At 32.2% G+C, this 25,221-nt stretch overlaps 4 protein-coding genes and 1 long non-coding RNA gene across 6 annotated transcripts; 4 read left to right on the top strand and 1 right to left on the bottom strand.

Moving 5' to 3' along the window:
- Positions 1-30: 30 nt before the first annotated feature.
- On the bottom strand, positions 31-2,795 carry LOC110623656 (pyruvate kinase, cytosolic isozyme). The gene is made up of 3 exons (XM_021768658.2): positions 2,118-2,795; positions 1,097-1,558; positions 31-968 (listed from the first exon to the last, which is right to left on the bottom strand). Exons 1-3 carry the CDS (start codon positions 2,370-2,372, stop codon positions 156-158), a joined length of 1,530 nt encoding a protein of 509 aa, XP_021624350.1. The 5' UTR covers positions 2,373-2,795; the 3' UTR covers positions 31-155.
- Positions 2,796-5,336: 2,541 nt separating this feature from the next.
- LOC110623659 lies at positions 5,337-5,896 on the top strand. The gene is made up of 2 exons (XR_002489312.2): positions 5,337-5,552; positions 5,696-5,896. It is a non-coding gene; the product is annotated as an uncharacterized LOC110623659 (long non-coding RNA).
- Positions 5,897-7,054: 1,158 nt separating this feature from the next.
- LOC110623658 (early nodulin-93) lies at positions 7,055-9,018 on the top strand. Its single transcript, XM_021768661.2, has 4 exons — positions 7,055-7,421; positions 7,581-7,642; positions 8,277-8,352; positions 8,686-9,018. Exons 1-4 carry the CDS (start codon positions 7,289-7,291, stop codon positions 8,769-8,771), a joined length of 357 nt encoding a protein of 118 aa, XP_021624353.1. The 5' UTR covers positions 7,055-7,288; the 3' UTR covers positions 8,772-9,018.
- Positions 9,019-14,864: 5,846 nt separating this feature from the next.
- LOC110622906 (TATA-box-binding protein) lies at positions 14,865-18,715 on the top strand. Its single transcript, XM_043959982.1, has 9 exons — positions 14,865-15,404; positions 16,652-16,739; positions 16,838-16,909; positions 17,448-17,498; positions 17,577-17,621; positions 17,794-17,886; positions 17,994-18,095; positions 18,190-18,263; positions 18,366-18,715. Coding segments are annotated over exons 1-9 (606 nt in total). The 5' UTR covers positions 14,865-15,324; the 3' UTR covers positions 18,367-18,715.
- A 688-nt stretch (positions 18,716-19,403) lies between these two features.
- LOC110622905 lies at positions 19,404-25,007 on the top strand. Of its 2 annotated transcripts, none has more exons than XR_002489203.2 (7): positions 19,404-19,969; positions 21,523-21,577; positions 21,909-21,983; positions 22,156-22,247; positions 23,366-23,608; positions 24,358-24,441; positions 24,688-25,007. XR_002489203.2 is itself a non-coding variant. In XM_021767624.2 (7 exons), exons 1-7 carry the CDS (start codon positions 19,659-19,661, stop codon positions 24,811-24,813), a joined length of 825 nt encoding a protein of 274 aa, XP_021623316.1. In that variant the 5' UTR covers positions 19,482-19,658; the 3' UTR covers positions 24,814-25,007. The 2 variants fall into 2 exon arrangements, 1 of the variants encoding a protein (XP_021623316.1); XM_021767624.2 differs by having other exon boundaries at positions 19,482-19,969; positions 23,366-23,447.
- Positions 25,008-25,221: the final 214 nt, after the last annotated feature.

The following is a 25,221-nucleotide window of genomic DNA, read 5'->3' as shown; positions in this document are numbered from 1 at the left end:
AATGAAATTATAAAAATGCCAAATTTAAAGTACTTATAACTAGAACGTTTACCAGAAATCGTTTAAAATAGTTGCAACACCAATTAAGCTAAAGAAAAACTCTAAAAACCTAGAAAGAAAATATATAATCTGGACTCAAATTGTTCTCAGTATCATCACTGTACAAGCAGGATTTTGATGACAGAAGCAACATCAATCTTGTGCAATATGACAACTGAATCTCCTGGCTTGCAAAATCCCTTGTCCTTAGCGTACTCTAAGGCATGTTCAATCGTTTCTTCTGTAAACTCACTATCAGAAGCTCCTGCAGAGCCTGAACTCAAAACTGGCACTAGACCGCGGTAAATAAGGCTATGCCTAGCTGGAGTTTCATCACTACATGACCACTCAAAGAACTCAGTTTTAATCTCTGGAACAACCACGGACAAAATCGGCACGCTTGGTCGGTACTTAGACAGTAACTTTGCAGTGTTTCCACCTCTAGTTAGCACTAAAATAAAAGCTGCTCTAACACTGTTTGCTGTCCTTACTGCTGAAGAAGCCAAACTCTCTAATGGGTTCATAGGCATAGGTGCATTTTCCATAATTCTCTTAGAAAGATCTCCATAGTTTATAAAGTCCTCAGCCTCTATGCAAATTCTGGCCATGGTTTGAACAGCAAGTTCTGGGTATGCTCCAGCAGCAGTTTCTCCACTAAGCATCACACAGTCGGTACCATCAAGGACTGCATTTGCAACATCAGTAGCTTCAGCTCGAGTAGGCCTTGGAGACTTGATCATGGACTCCAACATCTGAGTTGCAGTTACCACTGGTTTCCCCTGTATATTAGCCTTGTGGATCATCAACTTCTGAGCTAGGAATATCTTCTCAATTGGGATTTCCATTCCAAGGTCACCACGTGCCACCATAAATGCATCTGAATTCGCAAGAATCTCATCAAAATTGGTGACCCCTTCTTGATTTTCAACCTGCAAAAACATAAAACAGAAGGGTCAACTTATTGCCATTGTTTCTTCATGAACATAACTTTAGACAAAGTTCTAATGTCCCTATTTCAAATTCGCTAGTCATAAGATTTCAGATACGGTTAACTTGCCTTGGACATGAGAAGAATTTTCTTGGCATGCTCGCCGAGTAGCTCCCTGACCTCCTTCAGGTCTGAACCTTTGCGAACAAAGGATAGCGCGATCATGTCAATCTTATTTGGTATTCCCCATTGTAGAATATCCTCTTTATCCTTTTCTGTTAAGGTAGGAAGATCAACAATTACTCCTGGAAGATTAACATTCTTCTTCTCACCCAAAACTGCAGAATTTTCGCAGCAGCAATGGACAAGTCCATTTTCCTTGTCACAAGCCAAAACTCTGAATGAAATTGTGCCATCAGAACACAAAATAATACTTCCTGGCTTGACATCTTTAGCCAACTTTTTGTAGCTCATACAGATCATATTCTCATCACCCTTTAAGCTATAGTCAGTAGAGATAAGAATCTCTTGGCCTTGCTTTAGCTGTATAGGCTTCCCATCCTTCAAGAACCCTGTTCGAATTTCTGGCCCCTGCAATATTTCCAATTTAATTAATACAGCATCATCAATCAAGATTCTTAGGAAAGCTAATCAAAATTTAGAGCATAAACGCACAGAATATTGAAGTTTTGGAATCCAAAAAAGGCAATTAACAAGCATTCCATACATCAATTAAATTAGGTTTATACCAAGAATAATGCTTTGTGAATAGGATTCCAACAAGCTATCAGACCAAATTCATACAGATAGACAAATAGGGAATTTTGGATGGAAAGCAATTGAAACATTTGATCAAACAAGTACATTGCTTTAGCGTTAAGGCAAAATATGCCATCTGATTGATTCGAGTTAAAAGCAGCAAATAGCTTCATCAATAAACTCTTCCTAATATGTTTGATCAACCACAAGCATGGTGGATTTTCAGACACAAACAAACAGACAAATCCACCCAAGAGAGGGATATTAATCCCTAAAAGAAAAGATCAAGAAAGCAAGCAATAACAAAAAGAGCCATTGCATACCTTGTATGGAATTTTAACTAATACATAATTTTAAAAAAAATTACAGGGAGGAGAAAGGGTAGAGTTACCTTAGTATCCAACATTACAGCACAGAGAATGCCAGTGTTGTTCATGGCAGTTCTAAGATTGTTAAGGGTTTCTTGATGATAAGCATGAGTTCCATGAGAGAAATTGAAGCGAGCAACGTTCATGCCAGCCTTCAAAAGCCTCTCTAACAAATCAACTGATCTTGACTGAGGCCCTAACGTGCAAACTATCTTTGTCTTTGGCCTTCTTTTACCTTCCACCATAACTGAGCCTTGTCCTCCCAATATCTTCTCCATTATCACAACTACGTATCAACGATTCAACAAACAAAGAAAAGGGTATAGAGATAAGAGAAGAAAGAGGCTAAAAGCTTGGTTTTTAGCAATGGTGAGAGGGTTTTTGCAGGGTTTATGACTCCAAAACACTACAAGCGCTGCTGTGATTTATTGGGTTTTCAATTGTTTCTCTATTTATAGGCTTTTAGTAGCCCACTATATGGCTTAAAGAAATTAGAAAACCTTGTGTGAATTGGAGAGAGCATATGATATTCCACTTTGTTTGGTACTCTTGATCTGCTTTCCTTGCTAGGAAATACTTTCTTGGAAAACAAACACAGTAAATTAGACGGTTTTTTTCTTGCCTTGTTCAGTCTACCGTGCATCCACAAGATATGAATCTAATCAAGACTTAACAATTTTAACGCTCGTCAAGAAAATTATTCAATAAACAATATTTTACGTAAATTGGCATACACTTTAATTATTAAATCAGAATTTATCAATTAAAGAAAATTTTCACATTTAGATTTTTAGATGAGTCCTGAAAATAATATACACTTGTGAGTTTAGGCGAAAAGCATGGAGAAGAAAGCAAAAGAAAGATGAACTAATGGCAGATTGAAAACACAAAGAATATACTCAATACACTTTGAAAACTTGTTCATCACAATCTCTGTCCATTCTTTTTTTGCAATTACAATCAATGGCATCAATGGAGAATAAGCTAAAGGAGGCTTTGTAATTCAATTCTTTTTTTTCCTCATTATGCTTTTCGAGAGTAGCCTTCGTTGATTAAATCCGACCATCCATTTATGATTCCAACAAATACTATTATCGAATTTTTATTTTTTTAATTCAAAAAGTGAAAACTCCAATCTAAATCTACTAAATGAGTGATATATATTGAAATATTAGCCAAGTTAGGCTACTACTATTATATCTTGAATATGATATCTTGAATGCGTGCAAATCAAGCAGGAGAAAGGAAGGTTTGAATAGCCTAGCCCCACTCAGTGGCATCTTGAGAACCCACTATAAAATTTTTAATATAATTTTAAAAAATTATTATTTAATTTTTATATTATAGAAAAACTAACTAATTAATTTTTTTTATTTTTAAAAATACATTAACACGTTTTAAAAAGTCTATTAATTAATTATTTCGCTAATTTTAACTGTTAAATATAAAAAAAAAGTTTAAAATACCTTGAAGGAACTGATTAATATACTTTTTAAAAATCAGATAGATTAATAAAAGCGAATCCAAATATTTTAATGTCGGATAATAAATGTTGAACATTAAAATTAATATGAAATTCAATATAAAAATTTATTTTTTAATACATAATGATGTCATTACACACGGTATATCATATGTCCAAAATTTGAATTATGTTATTAAATTTGGTAAAAATTGCATCCATGTAAAAAAATTGAGCTTTTATTAGTTTTATTGTTCAATAAAATACAAAAACACCGTAATATTGATACTTTATTATCTAATTAGTCTCTTTGTTATTTATATAAAGCTTATAGTTTATGTTAATATTAAAAAGCCAAATTACAACAAGGTACATGAATTTAAAGATTTAACTTAATATTGAAAATAAATTCAATTAAGTCCTTTCTTTTACACGAGAATTAAATAAATTCTGATTTAATATAATATTATTTTATAGTAAAATATTTTTTTAATAATAGAATATTTTTATATAATAAAATTTTATTTTTATAAATATAAAAATTATTTACATTAATAAATTAGAGAGAAAGATTTATAGCAAGGGAGAGGGAGAGTGAGAGTGAGATTGGGGACGGGGATATATAGGTTATTTTTATTTTATTTAATCCACATTATGAAGAAATTTATAAAACCAATGATTATAAACCATATATAATTTATGTTAATTAAATTAAAACTGAACGGTTTAATTATATATTATGGTGATCGCTGAATTTCTCCATCCCAGTCTGGGGCCAGGCCCACGATACCAGTCCATTATCTAGAGGCCCTCAAGCCTCACACATGCACCAAGTCTGATCCGCTCAGTTTTAAGACCGGACTCCAGTTAGTCTCTTCAACCAGGCCGGCCCAGCATTGTCGGCCCAACGAACAGATCCTCTCTGGGTTCAGTCTTAATTTTACCTTTCGGTCCAGCTCAGGATCAAGAGGGAGGCCTACCCATCTATCACAGGGGACCACCCGCATGCGCGCCCGGGAAGAACCAGAGGCCGTTATGCATGGGGCAACGATCTGATTTTCCTCGTACGTCCATATCAACGAAACAGGGACAGGTGGCCCAATAACATACATTCTGTTACACGTCACTAGTGGACAAAAGAAAACAGATAAAAGGAGAAATACAGTCCTCTACGTCTAAACTTTTTTCAGCTTTATAGAATCCATTGTAAAACCCTATTTTCTGGATCTCATATCATCATATTATATTATTACAGACTTTAAATTATATATCATAGTTGAGATTTATTCAAATTAAAAAGCATTTAATAATATAGATTAATTTATTAGTAAAAAAATTCAAGGAATAAATTGTTAGTTAAAATAAAGATAAAATGTGGGTTTTGCTCGATTGGAGAACTTAATCATATTTGTTTAGACTTTCTAGTTCAGTGACCTAAAGCATTAAGTGATTCCATCCCGGACTAGGGACGGCAGGCGGGCGGGTTTTTACGGGTACCCGATCCGTCCAAACCCTATTAGGACGGATTTGGGTTCTTACAAAACGGATTTGGGCGGATTCGGATTTGAAAATTTTTACCCGTCTCGGATTCGGGTAGGGTTCGGACTTAAGTGATCGGATACCCGTTACCCGAACCCGGATACCTATACTAACAACACTAACCCTAATCCCTAATATTTATTTTTTCATTTTACTCGGTCATACACAGCTCTCTCTCTCCGTCGGCGCCTCTGCTTCCCTTCCCATAATTTCCAATCGCCTTTCTCCCCCATTTCACTGACGACTGCCGGCAGTCCAGTGAACACCGACGGCGTCTTGTTTATCTCTTAAGCGATGATAAATCTTCTCTCTCAATTCTAGTCCAATAGCGGACTAACAGCATAAAGGCGCCACACGCCAAACGTCGACGTCGGGAGAGAGAGGGAGAGGAAGCTGTGAGAGTGAGAAAGCGAGAAGAAAGCCATTTCTCAGTTCTCACCACCTCGCCGGAGAAAGAGTACGTCTCAACTCTCTACTAGCTTAATGCCGGTTCTTTTACCTCTCTTTTTTTATAAATATCACGCTATTCTTGGTCGATATATATTAATATTATCTCTATCTCTCGATCCGCTCATTTCACCTTTCTCTCATTTTCCCCAGATAATTTTGCTTCTTGTTCATGCGGTACCACACGTTTTCACATTTTCTTTTCTTTTGTATCTTTAATCACTTAACCTGTTTTCGAGATCAATTTATTCTCTTTGATCCTGTAATTACCATCTTCGTTTCTGGTTATCGTCTTCTAGTTTCTATGCTTCTGTTGTAAATTTAGCTATATTTTTAATTTGTTTCAAGATTTTAGATGTCTTGAGCTAAATTTGTTTATTGTGTAATTTGATTTCTGTTTTCTGTTTGGCAAGAAAGAAAATTATTGTGATGGTTATTTTTTACCCACAGCTTCTTGTACTTTCGTGTTTATGGTTACTTTGTGGCTGATTTGCACTTTCCTGTTTCTTTGCAGAAACGGTGGATAATTAGTAAAAAAATCGGATTCGGTCGGGTTCGGTTATTGTGCGGGTATTGTTAAACGGATTTGGGACGGGTACGAGTATTAAAATTAAAATACTAAACGGTTTTGGAACGGGTTCAGGAATTTTACATATATTCGGGTTCGGATTTGAGTACTCTCAATTTCGCGGGTACCCTACCCGTTGCCATCCCTACCCGGACAGGAATCGAGTCTCCCCGAATTTCGACTCAATTTTTTTTTTATTTTTTTACTTTTATTTTTAAAAATTCATTTAATTTATATTTTAATTAATAATTTATATAAAAATTATATTTTAAAAAACTAGTAATTTTTATATAATATTTGAGTTTTACTTATTTTAAATATAATCCATAGAATTTCAATGTATGATATATATATATTTACATTACAAAATAATTATATATGAAAATATTTTATTATAATATTATTTTTCAATAAAATAATTTATTTTTATTATTTAGTTGAATATATATAATTCAGCAGTGTTAATAAAATGGAGAATTACTATAAAATTTCAAAAATTTTAAGAAATTTATTAATTTATTTTTATTTCAAAATAAACCGATTAAAAATTTATATATTTTATAAAATTAAATACTCTAGTTATTTTATTAAAAATTATTTATAATTTTAAATATTTATACTATTTAATTTTTATAATTTTAATTATATATTATTTAATCTATAATTTTAAATATTTATAATATTTAATATGTCTAACTAAAATTAAATAAATTTACTAATATTTTTTAATAAAATAATTGAATAATTTAATTTTATAAAATACAGATATATTTTAATTGAATACTTTTAAAATAAAAATAAATTAATGAGTTATTTAAAAATTCAGTATATGAAAAAAAATGATTTTATTTTTTTATTAGAAAAACATTTTTTATTAATTAATTTTTTAACGCATAACAGAAATTTCCCATGTTATGTATGAGCCAGTCTGTTAATGACGCATGTCAAATCTTATCATAAACGTTCGCCAGTTTTGGAAATATGAAGAAGCTTTAGGCCGCTCCGTTGGAAAACCGTTGATTATGAGCACACTCGACACTTCCACCGATCCTACTCTCTCTCTCTCTCTCTCCATAAATCTCTTGCATCAGTTTCGCTTTATTTCTTTTGATTTTGAAGAAGAAGAAGCTTGAAGTCCTTTTTGTTTTGAAGAAGATTGATATTAGGTGAATAAATTAATGGGGATCACATCAGAAACGAGAGATTGCATGGCACAGAGACCGAGGAACAACAACAAGTATAATAATTCCTTTCTGATTCCTTCTCCAGCTGAGGATCAACGGATTTTGGAATCTAAACGTTGCACTCAAGGTTCTATTTCCGTTTCCCTTTTTGAGTTCCAATTCGTTTATTCTGTTCTTATTACTGATAAGTCTGATCTCTTAGCAAGAAATTATTCCCCCTTTTGTGCAAAATTAGCATCGAATTGACGCAGTTAATTAAATTCTTCTCTGAATGTTTTTTTTGCAGAAGGTGTTCGTGCTGGAATGAAGGCTGCTGCTATCGCTTGTGTTGTCACTGCCGTCCCTACCGTATGTCTTATTTTTGTAAAATTCTTTGCTTTTTTTTTTCCCATCGCCTGTGATTGATTAGGCTATAAAACGATGTTTTCATATGATGGCTATTAACTGGAATATCAGAGCTAAAAGGGTATCCCTACATATAAGAAGCTTCCCATGTTAAAAGGAGATCAAATAACTGTATATGGATGTGTTTTCTAGAAACCATCTTAGTCTTTGCAAACAGATTAAAAGAAGATTTTGTGAAGGGTGGCCGTTGTTTAATTAAACACCATGTACGAGTTTATGATTTCTGGGTTTTAATAAGTCTATTTGTTTTGTCAGTTTTTTCCTTTTCGAATGTTAAATAAGTTTTAACATTACTAATGTGATTAAAAAAAATAGAACACGAACAATTCAGTTTGTTGACTTGAGTCTCCCTTCATCATTATCTCAATTATCTGGTAATCCTACAAACTGTTTAGAGTCATCTATTTGAGCAATAACTAATTGGTTATGTGCTTGTGTATTGAATACCAAAACAAGAGTATGACTCTTTAATTTCCTAGTGCTACTATATTCTTTTTGCATCTTTAAAATCTCAGGGGATGTCTTATTCCTTTAAATTTTGTGTTTTATTTGGTTTTCTTCCCTTTTGTATTCTCAGTTGACTGCTGTTCGTGTGATCCCTTGGGCAAAGGCGAATCTCAATTATACTGCTCAAGCCCTTATCATCTCTGGTGGTATGATCCAAGTTGAATAGTCTTTAGAAGTAGAACTTCTAATTTTCTTTGCTCGTGTTCTGCACTTTTTTTTTTTCAAAGTGTTCGGCACTTCAGATATGGTAAATAAGTTATGTCATATGGTGCATGAAAATCAAGTGACGAGATCATTTTTGTATGGTAAAATTTTATCTATAAGTTTTATTCTCAAGTGGAACAGGATAACATACTCATGATCCTATATGAGAAAACTTGGGCTGAACATGAACTATAGATAAAGAAAGCATCAGTTAATTAGAAATTTGATTTATTGCTTTTTTTGTCTTTTTTTTTTTTTTTTCCGGGATTTAACAGCATCAATTGCCTCATATTTCATCACTGCTGACAAGACTATCCTGGAGTGTGCCAGAAGAAATGCTCAATATGACAAAACAGCTTGAGATGCTACATGTTTTTCCTGCAATTTCATGTCACAATATGTGGACGATACCAGTAATTTGTCACTGTCTATTGTCACTATTGTGTTTTTATAAGGAGCCCACTTTATCTTTGGTAAGATAAACTTCTTTTGATCTCTCACCAAGATACTGATTCGGTTATAGTGCTTACTTATTGTGCTCAGAAATTTACTGGTTTTTACGTATTTGTGTGAAATAAAATTTTCCTGGCCGAGGATGCTGTTCCACATCAAGCTAGCAAAAAATTTATGCAATTGCCCTTAGTGTTCCTTGCAAATCTTTCCATAAAAGAGAAATGTTTTGAACAGTCACTTTTAATGCTATGAACGGTCACTTCTTAAGTAATTGTCTAGCACTCTTCATCTTCTTGATTAAACTTCTGAAGATGATTTGTGCCATTAGTATTCTGTGTATAACATTGGTTTTCTCATCTGGTCCAGCTTGTTCATGGCAGTGGCTTTGTCTTGCAACAGTTAAACCATTTCCAAAGCCTTCCAACAGGCTATTACACTTTAATCCTTCATTTTTAATTTATTGCTATAAAATCCACCAATTTTTTTAATATATTACATAAAAATTATTCATCTCTCGAAGATTTCATACAATCACTTAAATTATTTTTTTTTTAACTGTCTGATAAAACTAATATGTTACAGTGCTGCCGTGTGAAAATAAGAAATTAAAGAAAATCAAATGCGTTGCATAAAGTATTAATAGCATTTTTTGTATTCATGCACTTTTTCTCTTTCCTCATTCTGTGAGATGTTCTGGAAAAGAGAATGTTATGAATATTTTATACAGCAATTTTTATTTTTTATTTTTTATTTTTTAAATTTTAATACTATGGCACTTCCACACAACAGTAAACCTGATAATGGACGAAAATGGCTTAAGGGTCTTTTATGTAATGCTCTAAATGTGAATTTTTTAAATAGTAAATTGAAAATGTAAGAAAAATATAATAATTTTCGAAAATTGAGGGAGGAGTAAAATAAACTTACTTGAAATCAAATCGAAAATATTGATTAAATAAAATTAATTTGAAAAATAATTTTATTTTTTATTTTTTTAATTTCATTTAAATTTTATTTTTAAAAATTTTAATTATTTTAATTTAATTTTGACTAGAAAAAAAAATAAATTGAATTTATTAATAGTAATAGTAGTTTTTTTTGAGATGGATAGTATATTATTTTTTATAATTGTGAAAATATTAAATCATAATTAATATTAAAATATTTTAATTAAATTTTAAAATATTAAAAATAAAATATAATAAATTTTATTAAAAAGTATAATGGATTAAATTAAATTAAATCAGACTGATTCGATTATATTAATTTTATTTAAAATTAATTTAATTTAATTTTTATAAATAAAATATTTTTTTAATTTAAAATATTTTTTAAATTTATTTAATTCGATTCGATTTTAAATCGAATCCATCAAATACTCTGTTCAATTTTCAAATCGAATCCAATATTATATATGTTTCCACAATCTAATCAATAATTTATTTGGAATTAAGGAATTCATTGTTGGATATAAGAGACAGCGAATAACATATAAATAGCTAAATCCATTAACTGCAATGAGTTAGTAGTTGATTTTATTATTATTTTATTTAGATTATATTTTTTTATATTTATTTCACTAACGTAATAAATTAATATATACTTCAATTGGTCATTTTACACAATAACATTAGATATAATTTATTAAATACTTAAATTATATTAATTAGAGTTAATTATTAACTATTAAATCAGTTATATTTAATCGCTAAATCAAATATATATATATTTTTATTTTTTTAAATTAATTAATTATTTCATAGAGTTTAATTTTATCGTTAAAGAAATTCTTAGTTGAATCGATTCACATGAATTTAAAATACATAAATGTAAATTTTATATATTTTTTTTATTTTATAAAGATATTTACATTTAACGGTGAATTGAATCCATATAAATTTTTCCTATTCATTCAGGTTTTTTTTTTTTTTTTAAATAGAGATTGGGGGAGTCGAACCTTACACCTCTCAAGGTTACAAGAATGCACTTTCCACCAGACTATTATCTCTTAATTTTTTAATATAATTTCATTAAGTTATAACTTATCTCTTTATAATTTGTATAATTTCATTTTTTGACTTTCAATTTGCTAATAATGATCCTTTTATTTAAGTTGAATACATTTTGTTTACTAAAATAAAATAAAGATTAGATAATTAAGGTCCATTTAGTAACGCTTTGAGATTTATATTTTTTTGTTTTTTAAAATTAAAAATAGTTTTTTAATTTTTGTTATGTATCAGTTTTTTTAAAATTATTTATAGAAAAATAAGTTTATATTTTGTTACATAAAATTAAGTAACAAAATATTTTTTTAAATATAATATCAATAATTTTATAAATAATTGCACATAAAAATAATATTAAATGGTTTTTATAAAGATATAATATTATAATAACAAATTATTATTTAGTACTATAAAAATATCATTAGTTAGTATATTAATTTTAAAAATATATTAAAATATTTTTAAATTTTAAAAATCTACTAATTAATCTATCTATTAATTTTAATAATTAAATATTATAAAAATAAAAATTTACTATTTAATCTTAATAATATTTAAAAATTCATTAATTAGTTATTTAATTTTAAAAAATATATAAAATTTTTAAAAAAATTAATTAATTTTTTTATTAATTTTAACTATTAAATATTAAAAAAATTATAAAATATCGTAAAAGATTAATTAATGAATATTTTTATAAAATCAATGGACCGCTTAATGAATTTTCTCTCGGTATACATACTAAATGATGAAATACTTAATGATTAATTAAACTAATAAAATAATTAATTAGTATATTTTATAAATATTTTAATATATTTTTAAAAATAAAAAAAATCAACTAATAAATTTTACCATATAATATAGATTAAATAATAAATTTATTTTATTAAAAGTTTAAAATGTCTTATTTTGATTAATTAATAAATTTTTTTATTATAAAAAATAAATAATAAAATAGTTAAAAAATAAAATTAATTAATAGATTTATTAAAATTTTAAATCTATTTTAATATATTTTTTAAAATTAAAATTTATGTTAAAATAATAAATTTATAAATTAATTAAACGAATATATATTTTAAGAAAATAACTTAAAAACCCATGCATCTTTGATCAAAAAAAGCCGACGGGAGTCTGGTTACAAAGAGAGGAGATAAGTACTTTAGTCACACCACCTATGCTAGAGGAGAAAATGCCTTCAAAACGTTAGAGAAGGGCTTCAACACCACCATCTCATACCCATCGAACTAGTATTAAAGATTTCTCCAAATTTATAACACACAAAATAAATACAAATAAAAAAAAAAACCAATCAAATAAGCATTTCTTATCGAGCACCATTATCAATAAAAAAAATAAAATTATATATATCTTATTATACTTATGAAAATATAATCCATAGTTAAATAAAAGTAAAATTTTTTCTTAAAAAACTTTGTAAACTGATACAAGAAGATGGGTGAAACTCCAGATGCAATGAGATCATGAAATTTAGAGAGTAAAGTCTCTTCCTACTTACGAAAACAGGGTATAAAGTATAAAATAGATTGGGTTAGATGGAATTCAAAATCATATTTAAAATAATTAGATTTTTTTTTGAAATAATTAGAAATTTGTCAAAAAATACGAATAAAATTTGGAAATGGGAGCATCTAGATATTATTGAATAACTAAAGAGTTATTTCAAACTAAGGTTAACGTCTCTAATGCAGGACTGAGACCTTCTTCGAGATCTAATCTAAATGCCTTTTTGCAAATAAATTTAAAAACTCCTGAGAAGCTCTCTATCTTTATGTGGAGTCTTTTGAAAGAACGTCTTTCAGTCAAAGAACTTGCTAATAAAAGACGAGCTTATCTCCCAGCATATTGTAATTTTTGTGGCAAACTGAAAACTCAATACCACCTATTTTTCTCTTGCCTAAGAGCTTAACAAGTATGGCTCTCTTTTCCTTTTAGTTTAAAATCTACCTTGCTGTAAGGTTCAGTTATAGTCAATTTTTCTGGTGTGAAATTATGCTTCAAATTCAGCATTTGGAAGAGGCAAAGGAGCTAAAACTACTATTTGTTTTTCTATTATGACAACTCTGAAAGTCTAAAAATAATTTTACTTTTAGAAATATCTGCTCCTCACATGTTGATATAGTTTCAACTGTGTATAGTTACCATGAGAATTTTTAGATGCTCAAGATGCGAAACTTCAACCACAAATAATATTGCAGAGCTTTTTATCTCGCTTCCACCAAGTGTCATCAAACTAAATTGCTATGCGGCTGTTAATTCGAAAAATGTGAAGTAATGCATTGCAATTATAGCTAGAGATCATAATTCCTATCCTTGTGGTTGGACTTGTAAAAGTTTTAAAATTATAGCGGTTCCTTTAATCCTTGAAATGCTAGCATACCAAGAAGTTACTTTGTTAGCAAAAGTTAAAAGATTCAGTGATATCATTTTAGAAAGAGACACCCTTACAGTCATAAACGCTATTAAAAGAATATTAAGCCAAAAGTGAGTGTGGAAAACGAGGTGAGTTGTATACTAATTTGTGGAATGTTTCAGTTCCTCCAAAAGTGAAGGATTTCTGTTGGAGAGTTTGTAGAAATATATTGCCTACAAAGGATAACTTAAGGCAAAAGGGTGTGGATATGGATTTTAGATGTCCTTGGTGCCATGAAGATGAAAGTGTCAATCATATTTTATTGCATTGTCTTGTGTCCAATGAAGTTTGGAGGTTAGGGAAAGTAGGAGATTTGTAGCCTAATGATAATTTTTTTAATTTTTTACTGTAGATTTTGAAGTTTCAAGACAATATTCGAAAAATCTTTGTAATGGTTTGTGCATGAAGATTATGGTAAGTAAGAAACTCATTATTATGAAACTAGGTGCAAAATTTAGCAGCTCATCTTGTGGAAGACGTCATGCATCATATTTTGGATTGGGAAACTGCTCAACGTGCTAGTGCTTTGCATGGAAATACCACTGCTATTTTATATTAGGGCAGGAATTTGTTTTATTCCTCCAACCCTGCTCATGATTCTGAAACCATTCATCTCTAAATTCTTATGTCATCTTTAAATTTAGACAATTTCAGTTGATTTTATCAAGTTGATGGAGTTTTGTTTCAAGTTTAAGATTTTATTGATTACGGTTTTGTTGTGAAAAATTCTGAGGGTATATTTTAACGTGGTGTTTCTGATTTCCCAGAAGGTAATGATATGTTGGTAATTGTTGAAATTTTAATTCTCCATTACTGTTTGCTTTTTTTGACGAAATTTTTACTTTTTAATAGCTGCATTCTTATTAATTATTTGCAGATAGTTCAAACTCTTCAGTCTATACATTTAAATATTTATGTACTGGATTTGATTTTGAATGATTGTAAATTTTTATTAAACTCTAGAACTGATATTTTTATTAGATGGTTAATCGTCATGCCATTCTATCTGCTCATACTTTAATTAAAAAATTTATTAGGTATGATCGTCTCTCTGTTTGAAATGATAGTATTTTTTATTTAATAAAATTTTATTAATATAATGAGTAAATTTATTAAAAAAAAATTATTAAGCCTGCTGCAATAGAAAATATGTTATATGACATTTTTATTTTTAACCGAAAACTTTATTTCAGTTTCTTTATCTTATACTCTCTTAAAACCTTCGATCTATTTGATCTTAAAAAAAACCACAATCATCATAGCCTAATGTAATATATATCTTTCAAATAAAAAATATATATATAAGGACCCACATCTTCCATCACAACGTCACATCCACGTGTCCAGATCTCAAGACACCGAAGGTCGCATATGTCCATTTACACCGACCTAGCTGCAGGGTACAACAGTAAATTCACAAGTCCCATTAAACTTCCAACTTTACCCTTACAACCGCCTACACCCGGTGAAATCCCAATAACAACCGGCAGGATACGCCGTTACCCAGTCGCCTCTATATATAGGCATAGCTAGGGTACAAAAGCTCTCCAACGTCTCGCCAACCGCCTCTCTCCTTATCTCTTTCTCTTTCTCTCTCTCAATCAGAGAGCTAAAGGAACCAGACCCATAAGCGCAAACAACGCCTTCAACTCTCTCTCCCTCTACCTTCTCTTATCTCTTCATATATCTTCCTCTCTTTAAATCAAAACCTATAAAAGAAACCTGTTTTCGAATTCTTCCTTCTAACTTTCCCTCTAACTTGTCTCCTGCTTGTTAATTTTGCGATAATTTTCGACCCCGATCGGACAATTTCAAACCCTAGATTGTATCTTTGGTCAAAGACTGAACTTTTTGTGTATCGATAGTACTTTTGATTCATCTGTTTGGTTTAACAAAAACCCAAATCGTTGATATTTTAAGGATAATAGCCCCGTTGAATTAGGGTGAGATCAAGGTTTCTAGCTGTGATAATATTGAAAGAATTATTGAGGTGGTGAGGAACAAAAGAGGAGAAAATGGCAGATCAAGGAGGCTTGGAAGGCAGCCAGCCTGTGGATCTTTCCAAGCACCCTTCTGGAATTGTTCCCACCCTTCAGTAAGTCTCGTCTTTCGATCCTCATGGTCTTCCTTTGTTTTCATGTATGTTTTGTGTACCTTTGTAAATTGACCTAGGGGAATCTGATCGATGTCTGGTTTCATGGACTTCTGTTTGACTTATAAAGGATTTGGATTTAGTTTCGTTTAGGAGGGGGGTTCTGGGTTTTAGTGACATAGATTGAGATGAGAAAAAACAAACTGGATCGTCCTTGATTCATGTTTCAAATGAAAGCTATTCTTGTAGCACATTCCGTGTCTCTTCACGTCAGATTTTTTGTATCGAGGTTAATTGTACGCAGTATATTGGGTCTTTTTTTCCTTAATGTCTTTTTTTTTTGAGGTAGGAGTCCGTTGCACCGATTGGTGTTTGTTTATTAATTTTAAATGTAATGAACTTGTTCCCAAAGGTTGTGAATATCAAAACTAGTATTTTTGTTCTTTACGTAAGATCATAATAGTTGTATAACTTAGTTTTTTCATTCAAGGAAAGTGATTGTATTGAAATTTCCAGGTTGTATACTAAACCAAACAGGTTTCAATTGGATCATTTTCTTGTATTATTATTCAATGAAGCATATTAATCTTTGTGCAAAATTCTTGGTGTCGAAATTATTTGAAATTTTGTAATTTTTTACCAACTTTATTTAAAAAAAAAAATCAAGGCATTATTTCAGTTATGCTTAAAAAAATAGAGGCATTCAGGATTTGTGGTTCAGTGGGCCATAGTTCGCCCTTCATGCTTTGTCCTTAACAAGCAGTTTAATAATGATGTCTGCCTTGCAGGGTTTCTTATGTTAGAAGACTTTTATGGCACTGAAATGCTTTCCTTTTAACTGTTTTGGACATATGTTACTGAACTGGCAGTTCCATTGGAATGCTGATCTTGTTTGAATGATATTATGTAATGCATGCTGTGGATGTGGCTGTGATGCCTTGGTGAATGTGCATGGGCTTTTATACTCAACATAGATGACAATATCTTGTATTCTTGTTTACTAAAAAGGATTGAATGATATTATGTAATGCATGCTGTGGATGTGGCTGTGATGCCTTGGTGAATGTGCATGGGCTTTTATACTCAACATAGATGATTGTCATTCTCACAATCTTTTTTAAGCTATTACAAGAGAGCGGATCACATTGGTTTGCAGTATTGTCTCCAGCTATGTGGGTTCACAGTATCTGTCTCCAGCTTTGAATTCTGAAATCTGACCATCATTTTAAATTTTTACCTTGTGCTTCTAGGAATATTGTATCAACAGTGAACTTGGATTGTAAACTGGATCTTAAGCAAATTGCACTGCAAGCACGTAATGCAGAATACAACCCTAAGGTACATGGCAGATTGATTATAACTGCCAGGTACAAGTCTAGTATTTTGTGCTTTGTTGGGAATTGATTATTAATCTTTCCTAAATAATTCCAATACAGCGTTTCGCTGCCGTCATTATGAGAATTAGGGAACCAAAGACTACTGCATTGATTTTTGCATCTGGGAAGATGGTAAGTTTGCTTACTGACCAAAAATATTTTTTATTGATTATTTCAGTTATTGCTTTCAAAGTTCCTGTTTGGTGAGTGGATCAATCCCTTTATTATTGTTAATATTATGATGTATGCTACATTGCTATTTATGGAATTATCAGAAGGCACTTTAAAGTCTGTTTTGAGGTTGAGTATGTTCAAGTTTCAAGAGTAGAGTAGAATTTGAGTTAGATAACTTAACCAACTCTACCACCCCCTAGTCAAAAAGAAGAGATGGATGGGTTTGACTTATTTGACTTGGGCCTTGAAGGATTTACCAACAATTGGATGGATCTTTATACAAATACAGCTATAAACAACTGGATTGGGATTAAGTTAATTTTTTTAAGTTCAGTTAATTTATTATTTTGATCAGTTAAGCTGTGTGTAGTTCAAAATGTCTTTGAATTAGCTCTTTAAGGGAGTGTACTTTGCATGCACAGAAATCATTGTTTTATGGAGTGGTATTGCTACAATTCCATGTCTCTTTCTGAAGAGTTTGTCCTTGGTGTTCCAGGTGTGTACAGGTGCAAAAAGTGAACAGCAGTCAAAGTTAGCAGCAAGAAAGGTATATATTGCTACATGAACTACTTTTAATTGGAGTATTTTGGAATTGCCCAATCTGACATGAGATTTTGTCTTTTAGTATGCTCGAATCATCCAAAAGCTTGGGTTTCCTGCCAAATTTAAGGTATGGTATTAATGTTCTTTGTCCTTCCCCCCCTCACTTCTCGAGCACACACCAGCATGTGGTGTGAGGAGACACAAACACATACTACTTGGTCCTCTTATGTCGTGACTGGTCATTTCCTTTTAAACTTAACCCTCCCCTCCTTTGTTTGCATATCTTTTGGCAATGCCAGGATTTCAAGATTCAGAACATTGTTGGTTCATGTGATGTGAAGTTCCCTATCAGACTTGAAGGTCTGGCATACTCTCATGGTGCCTTTTCAAGTGTAAGTAACAACTGTTACCTGTCAAGCTTAATATACAAGTGAGTATTTATGAGGTTTGTGTGTTGAAAATCTTTCATTAATTACCACTATTATTGCAATTTGTGCAGTATGAACCTGAACTCTTTCCGGGCCTAATTTATCGCATGAAACAGCCAAAGATTGTGCTTCTTATTTTTGTTTCAGGGAAAATTGTGATCACAGGAGCCAAGGTGAATTCAACAGCTTTCATCCATCTAGGATATGAATAAGGGTCATTGTTCTAGTTTGGTAATTGACAATTTTTTTCTTTTTTGGCATATTTAGGTAAGGGATGAGACGTACACAGCCTTTGAGAATATATACCCTGTCCTTACTGAGTTTAGGAAGGTCCAACAATGGTTTGTGCCCCTCACACTCTCCAATACATGATTATTCGTTTCTGGTAGAATTGATATGCTCAAATTTCACTTTGATAAATTTTTGTTCCTTTTCTGTTGTAGAAATACATTTGCATTGGGATGTTGATTGCAGCTGTGGATGGCTATGGATGATGTGGTTTTCAAGTGTGCATATCTGCAAGGGATGCATCTGGAAGATGGTTTGGCGGCTATAGCTTTATAAGCTGTGGGTCTGCTCCTGTGGTCTTCTATCGTGTGGATAAGTTGTTTTTTTTTTTTTTTTTTGGGTTGGGGGGGGGGGGGGGGGGCGGTGGGGGGTGGGGGGTTGTTTACATGACAGGGTTAATGAACTCTGTAATTTGTAAGTAGTGATTCTGTCAGGAGTGGTTAGGAGGAGAGATGATAAAGAACACATTTTTGTTTTAATCCCATGTCGACTATTCTTGGACAAATTTAATGTCTTTGACATAGTTTCAATTTTGGCTAGAAGCATGTATTTTGTGCCTTATTTATGGATTGTTTTTCCATTATTAAGCTCCCGAGTTGCCAATCGTTAAAAGGTTGACGGGATTTGGTTATAGAGTTGAAAGCCTTGGTTAGGAAAAAAATTGTTCTGATGATGTTTGTACTTCTCGACAGATGGATAAGAGTATGATCTTATTATGTGATAATAATATCTGGGTTTTTATGATTATAGCGTTTCAGCATTACAAAGGGTGACATGCTATTGGAATCTGACTTGATCTCTCAAATTTTTTATTCTTTAGATATGTGTACAACATATGATCACCATTCTGCGGCTGTAGCTTCCATGTCTGGGCACTTCCTGGTTTTCTTTGTTTTAATTTGTCTTTAGATGTTTTCTTAATCAACGAAGTTCCATATGCTTGAAGAAAAGATTACCCGTTTTATTTTCTCTTTTGAGAAATTAAGAAAATTTGATAAAATTTAAAGGGAAAGCAAAAGAAAAAGAATTGCACGAATTTCTAAAATCTTAAGCCGAATGGTTTTCATCCATCAAACATATAACCTAAGTAATGGATTGCAAATTTGTCACAACAACCAAAGAAGATAATTAGGATCGACCAAAATAATATTGATTAATTGTTACATGGATGTATTTATACGTTAAATCAATAAATAATTGATATTTTAGTTAATTCAATATTTAAATTTAAATTAATTAAGTAATTAGAAATTTCTACTGGGTAGCTTGAGCAACTTGTGGTTGTGGCTAACGGTTTATTTCGTAAGGATATTTTCTCTTATTTCTGTTGCTTTCAAGAAAGAAAAAGATCAATGTACCAACGCTAGCTATAAACTGAGACTCGCATACACCCAGGTCACTCAAGAAAACAAACGAGAAAAAAGGCTTCTCCTTTATAGCAAAACTTCATGGCTCAATTTACTGCACAAGGGCGCATGAAACTGTTATTTAATTGTGATGGAGTTCAGCTTAAGCTTCTTCGCAATGGCTTCGCTGGTGGGTTAAACTCATTTCAGCTCCAGAAGAAAACACTCGAGTACATTGGTTCATGTACAAGGCTCTATTATTCTCTCAGCAAAAAATCCAGGCATTTTAATGCGAGGGCAAGTCTCAAGGCAAGGGAAGATGGTGATAGTGATGAGAGTGAAGATTTTGACAGTGAGTTTGAGACAGATGATTTGGCTTCCTTTAGAGGTCTGGTCTTGGATATATCTTACAGGTCATTTCTCTGATAACTATCATTCTTTATTATCTAATTGTTTCTCGCATTCTTTCCCCTTATGCATATGTACAAATATGTAGTTTTGTTTCTGTGCATGTATCAGTGTGAGCTTGTACAGCTCAACGTACGAATTTTTTATTTGGCTAATCTCTTCGTTTAGAGTACGTTTTTCCTTTTTCCTTTTTTCAGTTCTTGGTAGATGTGGTTGGATTGGCTCAACTCTAAGAGTTCTTATAATTTCATCTTCTGGGTATGGTACTTTGCGGAGAAGTTGACTATTCCCATGATAGATTAGAGTTCCTGATTTGGATTATGCCGTATTTTAAATTACTTTTAAGAATAGTGTTGATCCACTTTAGGGGAATGCCTCTCTTCAACTGATTTCTTAGAGAACTGAAACTGGGTGAAGTGCTTACTATGGTTTATGGCAACTTTGAAATTCAGGGTGTCCCATGCTATAGTTAGAGAAGTAATGGTCATTTTATCTCTTCTTTTGTTGCTATCTTGTATGACCTATGATAAGTTGAAATGGTATCATTAGCATCGGGACTTCTTTGATTATGATCTGACAAAGTTTGCAACATCAGATAAACTGCCTGATATGGAAGGGTCAAAATTGCCTTCTAGAAACTGCATCTTAACATTTCATCTACAAGGAGATTTGCTATAAATTTAATTGTACAATTATGAGCATATGGTTCATCATTTCCCTTCTTTCTCCTTCAAATTCAAGCATGTGGCATTGTGGCTTGATAGGTGCTCCGAGTAGATTGTGTATTGAAATGTATATAAATTTTTGCAAGTGTTTAGTATTATGGTATACTCACATTTTAGTTCTGAAGAGATTGGATTGAAGTTCTTTATTTGTCATATAGTTGGCAAAATGACTAGACATACCAAGATGGATCAAGGCTGGCCAGTAATGGAAGTCGGCCTTTAAGTTGAAATCAGCAGAGTTGGTCATAAGAATGCTTGTGCTTTCTTTATCTAAGGGCTTATTGGCTTAAGTTCTCTCAACTTTCTTTTTTGTGTGTGTTATGGACAATATTGACATACTATTTCTTCCATTCCTTTTATGCATCTAAGCTATCTAGTCCATATAGGCCTAGTTAACATGGATGACCCTTATGTTGCATGGTTGATAAACTGATGTTAATACGTATACCTAGAGCCCACATCAAAAACATGCAGGATAATGGTTGAATAGGGGAGGGTCAGGTCAACCTGCTGTTTGCAATCCACATCACTGTAGATTATTAGAAATATCTGCTGATGCTGGTAGTTGATTATTTTTCTCATTTAACCAATTTCACTTTGTCAGACATGGACTTAAGCACATTCTGCCTGCTTTTATCATTTCTGTTTTCATCACTAGATGAAAAATGATAGGCTGCTATCATCCTTTGTTTTGTTTTTTGGTTTTCTCCACTAGCACTTTCCTTTGGTGCTATGGTGCTCAATTCAAATTTTCTTTTCCGTTTATGTTTCTATCAATTAAGAAAGACTCATGATGTTTGTATATGGATCTGATTGTTGTTGCCCTGCACCAGGCCAGTTAATGTTGTCTGCTGGAAGAGAGCTATATGTTTGGAATTCATGGAGAAGGTTGGATTGATGTGGCTTACTAATCCAATTTAGATGTCTAAACAGTAGTATTGTTTCTAGGTTTATCACGGCAGCTTATGCTGTAGTTCATTTTCTCATGGCAATTATGTGGTACCGTGTGAAACCTGATAACTCAATAAATTGCATTTTTAGTGTGCTGAAGAATAATAGCATAGCTTATGAAAATAACACTTTAGCTTCCCTAATTACTAATCGGTTATTGGAACATAGCCCCTTTTCTACACCTACCTTTCTTTTTTTTTTTTCTTTTCCCTTGCATATATACATGGTTTGAAGTGCATTGATGAGTTACTGTTGTTCTCCATTCCAGGCTGACGTACTAGAATATTATGATCAGACTGTAATTTCTCCAAGTGGATCCTTCTACATACCAGCTGTATTAAGGGTATGCAGTTGAGGATAACTTGTGATCTATTATTTTCTTTCTGGAAGTCATATTCATCTGTTTGTTATCTTGTTCATCTAAAGCTTAAACTACAGATATGACTGAAAATTTATGTCTACTCATTCCCGAGTCCTAGTTAACTTGAATTTACTGTACGCTTTTCTGCTTTCAGGTTCCACATCTTCTGCAGGTTGTTAAGAGAAGAAGAATAAGAAGTAATCTTAGTCGTAAGAATATATTATTTCGGGACAACTATACTTGTCAGTAAGTCATATGCTGACTATCATTTCAAGTTTAGTCCATTGGCTTGATGTATCGGAAAAGATTTTCTTGTTTATCTGCTTAATTAGATGATGATTTGATCTCCATAAGTTACATTGAAATTTGTTAACTACATTAAACAAAGTCATCTCAGGTTGTTTATTTGTGTATTAGAGAGGTTTACAATTGAACTGCATTTGCATACTGGATAGCAGAACAAATTTCTAGTTTTTGGGGATTGATTGACAATTGTATTTGTTCATCTCATGAGCAATTTTCATCACTTTATTGCATCTTGTGTGTTTACCTTAGGTTTCATAGCTCTTATTCTCTTCTACTCTCCCCTGTGCATAGCAAGAGATGACATAAACACAATTTTTTGGCTCTATTGTGCATGGTTATTAATCCCCAGTAGTTTATCCAAACGGAGTTTCCTATCCATGAAAAACTCCTGGACTGCTGAGCCATGCACCAGAATAAATGCGTGCAAGGACATGTACAAGCTAGTCTTAGTCAAGCCTATAGCTTTCTCCCCCTCTTTTCACTAAGATCTCTCTCTCAGGGAGGAGCAGCAAAATTGTGTTTCTTAACTCTGCAAAAATTTATGTGCACCATGCTAGTTCTGAAATTAAACCTGCTCTACTTTTATATGCCAAGGGGCTTTATTTTGGTATTACTGACCACCCTTCCACCAAAGCCTCTTTTAACCACATGAACTTCTCAATTCGAGTCCTAAATTCTGAAGCTGGAGCTTCTGTTTGGTTCTGTATGATTTTCAAGGCCTTCAGAATTTCTAAAAAGAGGCTTTGGGGATGTTGCTCTTCACCAAGATTTTATTGGTCTGTTTTGCTTGGTAAATGAGGATTCAAGTGTGCATGGAGATGTGATGCATCATTAGTGATGTTATAATTTGTTCACGCCTTAGTTTGTACCCAACCTGCCGCTTTCTTTCTTCTCAGCCTGATTTTCATGCCACATGGTTGAGACCTCTTTCAGGCTTTAACTTGGTTTCCACCATATAGTGTCATTTCACCCTCTTCAGTAAGCTTCAGTTGCTGAAAAGACAGGATATCATTTATTAATTGTTTTCTGTGCTAATATCACGTTTTCTTTGTTAATAGGTACTGCTCTTCACGGGAGAACTTGACCATTGACCATGTTCTACCAACTGCACAAGGAGGAGAATGGACATGGGAAAATCTGGTTAGTTTTTTTATTATTATTACAAATTCAGTGATAATATGTTTTCTTGTTAAAGGAAAACAACAAAACCATTTGAAAGAAGAAACAAGGTCAGAGAAATAGGCAGGAGATTTTCCATGGTGCCATAAAACATAGGAAATAGAATACAAATTAGAAACTAGGTGATTTACTGGACTTTTTGTTTATAATTGATTTATTCTATTTGAATTAATACTTAAATGAGTGATTTGTATTTATTAATGAGCATTCTAGTAATTCTCATCTCTTGCTGTAGACATGATCCAGCATCTTAGGTACTGCTAGAGTTGATGCATTTGAATGATACATCAAGTTTCAAATTGGTGAGTGAGAGGCAAGAGAAGAGGGCCTTAAAATGCATTAGGGACGTGGCACAAGGAATGGAATCCATAGAAGATTAAAAATCTAATCTAGAAATTAATAATAAAAATATAAATTTCATTACAGATCATTTCACAGCTACAAAACCTTTACATCGAAATAAGGATTAGAAGCCGGATGTGAAACAGTCATGAGCTACAGGGTTAACAAGTGGCATTAGAAATGTAAAATGGATCCTGAAACTTCACTTCACACCATTTCAGTTGCACAAGTTCTGAAAGATGTATGTTAAGAAACTATTACTGGGTATTGATGAGGAAATGATCCTACAGGCTGAACCTCTGTGCAGAATTGTATTCCATCAATTTAAAAAATGGAGTAACAGACAATGTATGATAAGCCCTTGCTTTTACATCACTAAGCAATGAAGTTTCTTTTTAGGATGGCAGTTCAAGATATAGGGAATAGAAGCTAGGTCACTCAAAGGAGGAGAATTAATGTTAACCTGATGCAAAGAACAGCCGTTTACCAAATCTTAACAGTTTCTTTGGTTTGTTGCTTCTTGTAACAGGTTACTGCTTGTGCCAAATGCAACTCAAGGAAAGGTCAGAAAACTATAGAAGAGGCAAATATGAAGCTGATTAAGCTCCCCAAGGTATTATTTAGTTCATTTCTGCTCTTCTAAAAAGAGTGATGGCTGTAACTCAAACTCATTTCTTTAAAACTAGAGATAATGCTTCCTTAGTTGCAAGTAGAAATAAATTCTATTATCTTTTTCAATAATGGATGAAGAAAAAGATGACCAATGAAGATGATCATCAATGCTAAGATTAGCCAGCACGCAAAGTTCAATAATGGAAACATGGCAAAATAATTACTCCTTTATCCTTTTTTCTTGCAGGCCCCAAAAGACTTCGAAATACTCGCCATACCACTGACAAGTGTGGCAATAAAGATGCTGAGGATGACAAAAGGAACGCCTGAAGAGTGGCGTCAATATTTGGCAACGCCATCCTCCCAGCCATGACATCAATCCTTTGGTTAGCTATACATTCTGGTGATTTATACATATAATTTCTCTCCAGTTCTTCTAAAAGCACATTAACCTGTATGTATTCAAGATGCAAATGCAACTTTTGTACATTTTCTTTCATTTTCTTTTTGAATAGATCAACTCGTATATACAGAACATCTTCCTAATGTAGCATCCTTGCATTGTATTTCTCCTCTTATTTCTGATAAGCCGGTAAGAAATAACAAATCATAGATTTCTTGATGGCTTTCTTCCATTTGAGTGATTATTCTTCTTCAGTCTGTCACAATAATGGCAATGACTTCTGGTACTTTTCTGGGCTGACAAAATTTTGATTGACAAGTAATTTTTAGGCAAGTTCTTGATATCCATGAGGAAGTCATTCATAACAAAAGTAATATT

Source organism: Manihot esculenta, chromosome 9 (genome assembly GCF_001659605.2).
Source record: "Manihot esculenta cultivar AM560-2 chromosome 9, M.esculenta_v8, whole genome shotgun sequence".
Taxonomy (NCBI): Eukaryota; Viridiplantae; Streptophyta; class Magnoliopsida; order Malpighiales; family Euphorbiaceae; genus Manihot; species Manihot esculenta.
Note: the sequence above shows the minus strand (reverse complement) of the source record. Positions and strands in the feature narration are given on the sequence as shown.